At 39.3% G+C, this 10667-nt stretch overlaps 1 protein-coding gene across 10 annotated transcripts in view; it reads right to left on the bottom strand.

Annotated features, from left to right (window-relative positions):
- Positions 1–5430: 5430 nt before the first annotated feature.
- LOC123878592 (ATP-citrate synthase) overlaps positions 5431–10667 on the bottom strand; it is a 48002-nt gene continuing 42765 nt past the window's right edge. For all 10 annotated transcript variants that reach the window (XM_045925874.1, XM_045925870.1, XM_045925871.1 and 7 more), the window contains 4 exons: positions 10332–10494; positions 8880–9013; positions 7816–8022; positions 5431–7371 (listed from right to left, as the gene is read on the bottom strand). In XM_045925874.1, the coding sequence (XP_045781830.1) occupies positions 7209–7371; positions 7816–8022; positions 8880–9013; positions 10332–10494 (667 nt within the window). In that variant the 3' untranslated portion in view covers positions 5431–7208. The remainder of the gene's footprint in view (positions 7372–7815; positions 8023–8879; positions 9014–10331; positions 10495–10667) is intronic.

Below are 10667 nucleotides of genomic sequence, written 5' to 3'. Positions count from 1 at the left end.
TCCCGTTGATGTAGAATCATGAAATTTGGTGGGTAGGTAGGTCTTATAGCACAAGTAAAGGAATAAATCCGAAAACTGTGAATTAGCGGTTACGTCATTAAAAAAAATTAAATGTGTTTCAATTTTCAAAGTAAGATATCTATATCAAGTGGTGTATCATATGAAAGGACTTTACCTGTACATTCTAAAACTGATTTTTATTTATTTTTATGCATAATATTTTTTTGATTTATCGAGCGAAATGTCAGAAAAATTACCCGAGTACGGAACCCTCGGTGCGCGAGTCTGACTCGCACTTGGCTGGTTTTTTAAAATCTCGAATTGTTTTATAATAAAAATTCGCAGCAAAATGCCCTCAAGGGCGCAGCACTCAAGATCGTCTGTCTGCAAGCCTTTCACAGTTTTAACGAATCTTGGTACATCTTGGTTTGCATCCTGAAAATGACATGATTGGGCTTATACTTTTTGTCCCGGAAAATCAAAGAGTTCCCTTGGAATTTTTGAAAACCTAAATCCACGCGGACTAAGTCGCGGACTCCAAAAAAATAACAAATTGTTACGTAAAATGTTATTATTTAGAAGCAAATAAGCATTAAACTATTAATACTAACGTAAACTTTGTTATATTATAATTAACTGGAGGATGCCCGCGACTTCGCCCGCGCGGATTTCGGTGTTTTTTAATCCCGTAGAAACTCTTTGATTTTCCAGGATAAAAAGTAGCCTATGTCCTTCCCCGGGATGTAACCCAAGTCTGTACCAAACATTAAAATCGGTTCCGTGGTTGGGCCGTGAAAACGTAGCAGACAGACAGACAGACACACTTTCGCATTTATAATATTTGTATGGATTGATTTTTATTAGAACTATATTCATTTTCCAATTAAAATATATCATTAAAATTTAGTTATTTAAGTAGGTATAACAAACACACTTCTTTGCATTATAAAATTTATAGTAGGTTTTATAAATCTAGTATTTTACTATCAAGTAGGCATAAAATATTATTTTAGTCTAGCTAGGTAGTCCTTTTACGATTATTTTCGACTACTTTTACGAAAGTCGCGTTTTTAATCATCGCCCGACACGAACGTACCGCTCAAAGCTTCTACGCTAACTGAATTACTGAAAGAAATGCTGGAACTGAATAATAAAATAAACTTTTTATATTAGCCTAGTCACGCAAACTTTACAGAACGCTACCAGACTGTTTTTTTAAAGAATATTAGCCATGCTCATCATGACTAATACTCCCCTTTCCCCTCCAATTAACCGTAAAGCTTGTGCCAGGAGTGGGTACGACAATAGTGCAACGGGTGGGGTTTGAACCGCCAACCTTTCGGAATTCAGTGCGCTCCTCAACCGTTGAGCTATCGAGGCTCTCGAAATTAGGTATACGAGGGAAGTCTCGGCGATTCAGAATCAAACCGTGAGGGGTTTGATTCTGAATCGACGATAATATGTCAAAAATTTGGCTTTGGTGACATAAAATCATGTTTTTAATTCAGATACTTACCAGTTAGACCTTGACTGCAATTTCACCTGGTGGTAAGTGATGATGAAGCGGGCTAACCTGGAAGGGGTATGGTTAATTTTATTTTAAATAAGCCCACACCCCTTTGGGGTCTACACGACATCGTACTGTAACGCCAAATCGCTTGGCGGCACGGTTTTGCCGTAGGTAACTAGCCACGGCCGAAACCTCCCACCAGACCAAGCCGGCGTCGAATCGTCCGAATCGGAAGTATGCGAGGTTTCATAAGATTTCATAATATGCAGAATTCTAAAATTCGTTTCATTCGACTCGGATAAGTGTGCGTTCACCTGTTTCTACACGGCAACCAGTGGAACGCTAAATCGCTTTGCGGCATGGTTTTGCCGGTAGGGTGGTAACTAGCCACGGCCGAAGCCAGCCACCAGACCAAACCCGCGGAAATATGCGGTTTCATGAGATTTCAGCTCGGATAAAGGTGAACGCACACTTATCCGAGCCGAACGAAACGAATTTTAGAATTCTGTTTATAGAATCTAAAATTCGTTTAGTTAGACTCGGATAAATGTGCGTTCACCTTTTCGGAGATTAGATGTCTCAACTAGGAATTGATGAAATAAAACAAAAGAAAAAATTAAACAAAAATATATATTAAAGTATTCAAATAAGTTGACAAATTCCAATATGTACAGATACCTACCAACCAACCGCTTTGTCACAATTATTACAAATAAATTAAACAATTTATTCGCTTATACAACTAAATAGTGGGTGATAACGTGTTATATTGTGGCCACACTGAAGACATTGTCATGGAATTAACCCTGGTAACGGGTCGCCATTTTTTGAAACAAGCTCAAAGGTGTCCTAAGGGCCGGCGCACATATGGCTGAGCGTAGAGCAGAGCATGCCCGCGATGATTTCTAATCGCGTGACACATAACGCGAATTTCTACCAGAGAATGCGCGAGCACGCGCGGGACTGCGAGCGGATGCGCGAGTATCCGCACGGATGCACAATTGATTTTTAAATATTATTTCAATGAGGACAATGTTGACAATACTTTGACTGTGAAAAATGCTCTGCGCTGCCTCCGCCATATGTGCGCCGGCCCTAAGGTGCGTAAACCCCGCGCCAATATTTACAAGGTGTAACCAGAACATTAGCAAAAACTTAGCGTCATTATTACACAACCTTAGCACAATCCAATGCCAATAACCATTTGCCTTATCTTGTAGTTTTAGTGATTTAGCATTTTTCCAACCCGCAATGTATAGCGAGCAAAACTCGGGTAAATGCCCCACCTACGACGCGGCATTGACTTTGACATTGACAGTGACCTATTAACGGAACGTTCGTTAACCTCTAGCGTCAGTCAGATGTTTCATTTGCATTATATTGTGAATTTTTAAAAAAATACAAGAATTCTTATAACTTTTTTTTGGATTTGTAGTTTTTTTTAATGGTATATTATCAGTAATCATCAGTACTATGACCTGTCTTTGTTTTTGCTAGCGTTCTGGTTATACACCGTATATTAACACGCACGCAAGCATTCGAATTTTAAAACTGTATGAGCCTTGCCTATCTGGACTTTTATAATGTCTTTGTATGGAAACAAAAAAAATAACTTACATTGTGTATAGTATTTCCAATTAGTTATCTTCATCTTACAGTACTCTACCACTTTTACAAGTCGCATTGGCAATGGCATGTATACCAATGAAATATGGTCTAAATTTTTATATTAATGCTTGACATTAAGATTTTAAACACAAACACAACAAAGACTCATGCTATCTCGCTCATATTCCGCGCGAACAAAACATGGCGCGCAGGCAATAACTAAGGCTGGTTTTACAGTGACGCTTACCGCCCGCGCGGGTGGTAAGCGCGGGCCATCCGCGCGACTATGTAACGATCCAAGAGACGCAAAGCTCGTGGCCTGCGATGCTTACCAACCGCGCTGGCGAAAGCGTCGCTGTAAAACCACACTAATAGCGGAACGACGCACGCTGTGATTGGCTCAGATATTTTCGCGCCATGCAAAAATAAGATTTCTGCGCAGGTACATCCGCGTAACTTATAAAAGTGGTATGTAGTACTCCATTATGAATTGAACTATGAGCTTTATTACTTTTTATAGGCAAATATTAATAAGTTACTTATCACAATTCGAGAGGGGATTTTGAAGTTTTTTTTTAATAACTTAAACAATATTGAAACTAGAATTTCCTTACAATGTTATAACTAGCACAAAGCAATTTTTTTATAATTTCGTTGCTATTAGGCTCGAGATACATTGACGCGAAGCGAAGCAACGCGACTAGATCCAGCTTCGCTCGGGTTGAATTACCGCAAATTCTTTCTTAATTCAATTTATAAGAGCAACTTTCATGTACAGAGGTAATGTTTGAGCTGTATGTATCATTATAGGTATATGTACACTCCGTCAGTTTCTCTGCTTATGTATATTATACAGAACTAAAAATGCGTCACTGCGCTTTTTTGCGCTCTGCGTCAATGTGTCTCGAGTCTTACATATAGTATATAATTTCTAACCACGCACATATAGTGTTCTAAACATTTATAGTATGTATATTTTTATTAAAATATGGTGCATTTTCTATTTATTATAATATAATATTGGCGTCACTCAGAAAAGCAGGTATTATTTAAATATTTTTATCGAATTATTGGAATGTCCTCTCCAAAACCAACACAAAAAAACACAAGTTTAATGTGCAAGGTTATCCGAGAGTTTTAATCTAAACAAACTAATGCCAAAATAAATAATTTAATTAGAGCGTGATTGCTATCACAACATCTAATTATCCAGTTCACAATCCAAATACCGAAAATATGCGATATCGCTCCGAATCTCAGAAGGAGACTGAACTAAAACCTTCAAAACACCCGTATTTATGCAAGTTCAATCTTGTTGGCCTCCTAGTAACAGATTGTATGACATCGAATGAGCGAAATATCGATTTTACCAAACTACCTTCATCAGCTAAATTAATAATTTTATATTATTTTTGACAACTCAAATCAACTTTTTAAAAATAACCTTACAGTTCGGCCGTCCTGAATTTAACACGCCCTCGTGTTTCTAAATAATCTTGTCATGTCAGCCGCGGGCTTCCTTGCCCTAAGTCAAATCCAAATCATGGGCTATCCTGCCCTCCGTCAAATCATTAAAACCTACCCCTGAACTGCCGAACTCTCAGTTTTAATATCAAGTCAACAATAAATCCAAACGACTAACTTCTCATTCGATGTATACAAAATCTGAACCACTCATTGCAAATTACTTTCCAATTCACAAAAGACTAAATTATTAAAAAAAAACTAAAAATTTTAATCACCAAATCAAACTTAATAAAAATTTTAATCAAATGTGGGTTGTTTACAAAAAGATACCAAAGCGAAATTAAGACAACGTGAGACACGTCCCACTTCTGAATTATTGGCGTCACTCAGAAAAGCAGGTATTATTTAAATATTTTTATCGAATTATTGGAATGTCCTCTCCAAAACCAACACAAAAAAACACAAGTTTAATGTGCAAGGTTATCCGAGAGTTTTAATCTAAACAAACTAATGCCAAAATAAATAATTTAATTAGAGCGTGATTGCTATCACAACATCTAATTATCCAGTTCACAATCCAAATACCGAAAATATGCGATATCGCTCCGAATCTCAGAAGGAGACTGAACTAAAACCTTCAAAACACCCGTATTTATGCAAGTTCAATCTTGTTGGCCTCCTAGTAACAGATTGTATGACATCGAATGAGCGAAATATCGATTTTACCAAACTACCTTCATCAGCTAAATTAATAATTTTATATTATTTTTGACAACTCAAATCAACTTTTTAAAAATAACCTTACAATAATATGTAGGTATATTTGTGCATTTACCATTTTTTTCCGTCTAACATCAAAATAGTAACGTTTTTACCCAAGTGCACCCAAAGGAGGTTATATGTTTCGTTAAGGGCGGAAACATTTCAAAAAAACTACTTTGTTTATAATATTATGTCAATTTAATAATTTATATATTTTTTTGCATTTATCATCATTTTGTATAAAAATACCTAATGAGTCAAGTTTTCTTACTTACCTATTATTATTGAAAAAACAATATGTACTTAATAGCGTAGAAACATAACCCTCTATTTTTGAATGAATAGCTAATATAGTATAAATTATTATACTTCTAACACATTTAGAACTTACGACAGGAAAGTAAAACGTCAAATAACAATTTGACACTACGCTAAAAACGCAAAACGCCAAATGACGAAAACGGTACACATTTAAATGCCATAAACCCGAAATGCATAACATCAAAGCGCTTAGCTACCAAATGCCAAATCACTGATAGTAAAAAAAAAAAATACAAAAATAAATTAAGAAACTATAAAATATAATAAGGGTCTTAAAATTTAAGAGACCCTTAAAATGAAGAGACCCGTAAAGTTAAGTAATCTTAAATTTAAGATTACCTTGCTTAAACTATGAAATTTTGGGCTTGGTATTTCCAGACATTTCAATTTTGGCGATTTGCGTTTTTGGCATTATGCTAGTTTGGTATTTTGCGTAAGTAATCTTTCACTATCGCAAAACGCCACAATTCTTATTTTGACGTTTTGCATTTATGGCGTTGTGCGTCTAAACGGTTAAAGTCACCTTCAAAATGAATAGACTATTTTATAACATTTTAAGATCCCTCAAACTTTGTCAGGGTGAAAAAAAAAACATTGTGGAATGTGGACATCCCTACCACAGACCTGTCCAGCACTGGACATCCATCGGTTAAAACAGAGTCATATAATGTATACTATATTAACTTATCATCTAAACTACTTACAATATGTTTTGTGACCTTTCTATAGAATTACTCAACCATAGATAACAATATCCATCATCTGTGTCCATTTATTCTTTATAATCTGCGCTCGGCCTACCGCTAAAAATAACGCAAAAATGTTACCTGTTATTTATTACTTTTGGAGCTAAAGTCTATTGTCCACAAACTCTAATAACAATAGTTAATTAACATTAATAAGTCAAGCTATCCCTTTCATAATGCTCTCCGCAGACAAGGATAGCAGTTTTACAATGTGCACAATAGAATTTTAACAATATCAAATTCTCCCTTTTTATCAAACAATCCCTATTTTTCTTAATCAACTCGAAATAATATGAGTTTGTCAAAAAGTTACAATATAAAATTAAAAAATTAAACAAAATAAGATAAAATATAATATATTTTGCGCATTTTTAGCGGTCGGCATTAATAATTAAATTAGTAATAGAACAATTATTTACTTACAATTATATATTAAAAACTACAAGTAATAATTCCCAGACTAAAGATTTAACTATTACATTTTATTTGTATTATTATTTTCTAATACGATTTTAAATTAGACCAAAATGCTCGATAGATGGCGTTGTCACAAAAAAATTATCACTTGAATTTTCGAGTTTAGTTTCGAGATAAATCGAGTCAAGGCTTAAAAAATGTAGATTTTCTGAATGACGCATGATATCTGAATGGCTAAAGAAGCCCCTATCTTAACTATGAATGTCAGTGTTAATGTTAGAAGTGTAAAAGAAAAGGTCACTAGAAGTGTACATGTCACAATTTTTTTAACAATAAACGCCATCTATCGTACTAGTATAACAACTTTAGAGGGGTGTTCAGTTATGGGGTGACATGTAGGTGATGTCGTCCCAGGGGTGGCGGTAGAGGGGTTGTTTGAGACGCTTCTGGTCGAGGTAGTGGCCCACTAGGCCGATGGTGCGGCCTAGGACGAAGAGGGCGTTGATGGAGCCCATCGCAATGTAGTTGTTGCCTTCCTCCCTGTTGACAAATACATCGGTTAGTTAAGTTTTATCCAAATAAAAAGAATAGATTTTATTTAAAAAAAAACTGGGTAAGTGCGCGTCGGACTCGCACACGACGGGTTCCGTACTTTCGAACGTAAAAGAACTTTCAACTTTTTTTTATTGTCATGGCGGCCTTTTTGAATTTTTATTATTTGTTATTATAACAGAACCAGAAATACACATTCTGTGAAAATGTCCACTCTCTACCTATTACGGTTTACGAGATACAGCCCACTAATAGATAGACGGTGATAATAATTAATTACGTAAACTTAATGTGTGTGTGGTGTGCGTGTGTGTGCGCATGTGTGCGTCTGTAGGTGCGAGTGCGTGCGTGTGTCTATGTACTCGTGCGTGCGTGTGTTTATGTGTGTATGTGCACGCGTGCATGCGTGTGTGTGTGCGTGTGTGTACTCACTGCGTGAACAGCTGGCAGTGTCGGAACATGTCCACCATGGCCGCGGCCACGATGCCGTCGACATTGAGGATCAGGTTGGGCTTCTTCCTGGTGGTGATCGCTTCCACGTCCAGCGCGTACCGCGTCACCGGCCACGCGGGCCAGCGTGACGTCACGTACGCTTTCAGTTCTCGGACGCGGGAGTCTGGGTTGTTGATTGATTTCACCCTGTCGAATAAAACACGTGTGTTATTTTATTTAAAATACTATTTACATAAAAATAGGGGTAGAACTCCTAAATTCATTGTAAAACATGTTCGAAACCGATGGATTATCATTTATCACTTAAGGTTACCCCGAAAGTGTAAACCTACAATTACACGTTTAGATAAATTCAGACCAGTAATTGGATATACAGTCAAATATATTCTCTCTGTGCATTGTAATTCTTACTTTATTTTTGTATATTTATCATATACAATTTAAAAAAAAAAAACAACTTCAATAACCACAAACACTAAAAAACAAAAAATATTTTTTATTACCGAATATATTTTAATTACCGAAAGGTCGACGGTTCAAACCACGCCCGTTGCACTATTGTCGTACCTACTCCTAGCACAAGCCTGACGCTTAGTTGGAGAGGAAAGGGGAATATTAGTAGAAAAAAATAATTGGTTGTCTGTAAAGTCGGTTTACTGACGATAGTTGAACGTGACAACAAAGGCCGATTGTGCTTCTTTGTCGCTCGTTCCGCGCTCTCGCTTGCACTTCAAGCCTTACATGGAACGCCTCAGAGCGAGGTAACGCCGCATGAGTCATGTTTTTTCGTGCGTGTAGCCGGCTTTATCGAATTATAAGACGTCACGTCAAAAAATGTATACAATAGGATTTAGTTCTATAATAACATTTTTGGAGCCGGTGCCAACTAGCCGCATGAACCATCTACTCTTATTACCTCTTATATTGTTTGTGACTCCACACTGGCACCTCATTGGCACCGACTCCAAAAAATGTTGTTCTAGAACTACATTACTTCTCCTTTTTTTGAAGTGACCCTGACCCTAAAGAATTAAAGCTTTTACCTGTGTCCGATGCCCATGATAAGTTCTCCTTTAGCGCGCTTCTCGTTGACAAATTCCTGCGGGTGCTGGCCTTTGTCATATGCCGCGCAGAAGTCCAACGCCGCGCGGTCCAGCGCGCCGCCGAAACGGTCGCCCTGAAGACATTTATGACTATTCATTTATTTTATTTAGAAATCTTCATCGCACACCTATATTATACAGGATCTAACCAGAACGCTAGCAAAAACGAAGACAGGTGATAGTATTGATGATTACTGATACCATAAAAATCTACGATAAAAATATTTAAAAAGAGTATTTTTTAAAAGTTCACAATATATTCCAAATAAAACACCTGACTGGCGCTAAAGGTCTGACGTGAATAGGTCACTCGAAGACAATGCTGCGTGGTATTGTGAGCGCCGGACACCGCCGGCCCGTGGTCCGCTGTCACTATGAGCACGAGCTCGATAAGTTACTTAGCGACGTTGTTATGTGTCCACTCACAATAGTCAGCAGTCCGTTGACCACAGACGATATGAGGTCCTTCCCCGCGCGCGCTGTGACCATGGTGTTGTGAGCGCCGGACACCGCCGGCCCGTGGTCCGCTGTCACTATGAGCACGAGCTCGATAAGTTACTTAGCGACGTTGTTATGTGTCCACTCACAATAGTCAGCAGCCCGCTGACCACAGACGATATGAGGTCCTTCCCCGCGCGCGCTGTGACCATGGTATTGTGAGCGCCGGACACCGCCGGCCCGTGGTCCGCTGTCACTATGAGCACGAGCTCGATAAGTTACTTAGCGACGTTGTTATGTGTCCACTCACAATAGTCAGCAGTCCGTTGACCACAGACGATATGAGGTCCTTCCCCGCGCGCGCTGTGACCATGGTGTTGTGAGCGCCGGACACCGCCGGCCCGTGGTCCGCTGTCACTATGAGCACGAGCTCGATAAGTTACTTAGCGACGTTGTTATGTGTCCACTCACAATAGTCAGCAGTCCGTTGACCACAGACGATATGAGGTCCTTCCCCGCGCGCGCTGTGACCATGGTGTTGTGAGCGCCGGACACCGCCGGCCCGTGGTCCGCTGTCACTATGAGCACGAGCTCGATAAGTTACTTAGCGACGTTGTTATGTGTCCACTCACAATAGTCAGCAGTCCGTTGACCACAGACGATATGAGGTCCTTCCCCGCGCGCGCTGTGACCATGGTGTTGTGAGCGCCGGACACCGCCGGCCCGTGGTCCGCTGTCACTATGAGCACGAGCTCGATAAGTTACTTAGCGACGTTGTTATGTGTCCACTCACAATAGTCAGCAGTCCGTTGACCACAGACGATATGAGGTCCTTCCCCGCGCGCGCTGTGACCATGGTGTTGTGAGCGCCGGACACCGCCGGCCCGTGGTCCGCTGTCACTATGAGCACGAGCTCGATAAGTTACTTAGCGACGTTGTTATGTGTCCACTCACAATAGTCAGCAGCCCGCTGACCACAGACGATATGAGGTCCTTCCCCGCGCGCGCTGTGACCATGGTATTGTGAGCGCCGGACACCGCCGGCCCGTGGTCCGCTGTCACTATGAGCACGAGCTCGAAGAACTTGCTCGCCCAGTCCGGCAATTCCCTTTGGAACCTGTGGACAGACAAATACAAACTTAAGAATGTGTGGCTAAGCTCTAAAGAACTAAAGAAGTTAAAGAAGTGGTTACTTCTTTAGTTTTCCTTCACCTCACTCGTCACAGAGATCGCGCTGATAAAAGCTGCTTTACGGATAGAAATCTTACCACAAATACTGATTGTGTTTAT

Source organism: Maniola jurtina, chromosome 26 (assembly GCF_905333055.1).
Source record: "Maniola jurtina chromosome 26, ilManJurt1.1, whole genome shotgun sequence".
Taxonomy (NCBI): Eukaryota; Metazoa; Arthropoda; class Insecta; order Lepidoptera; family Nymphalidae; genus Maniola; species Maniola jurtina.
Note: the sequence above shows the minus strand (reverse complement) of the source record. Positions and strands in the feature narration are given on the sequence as shown.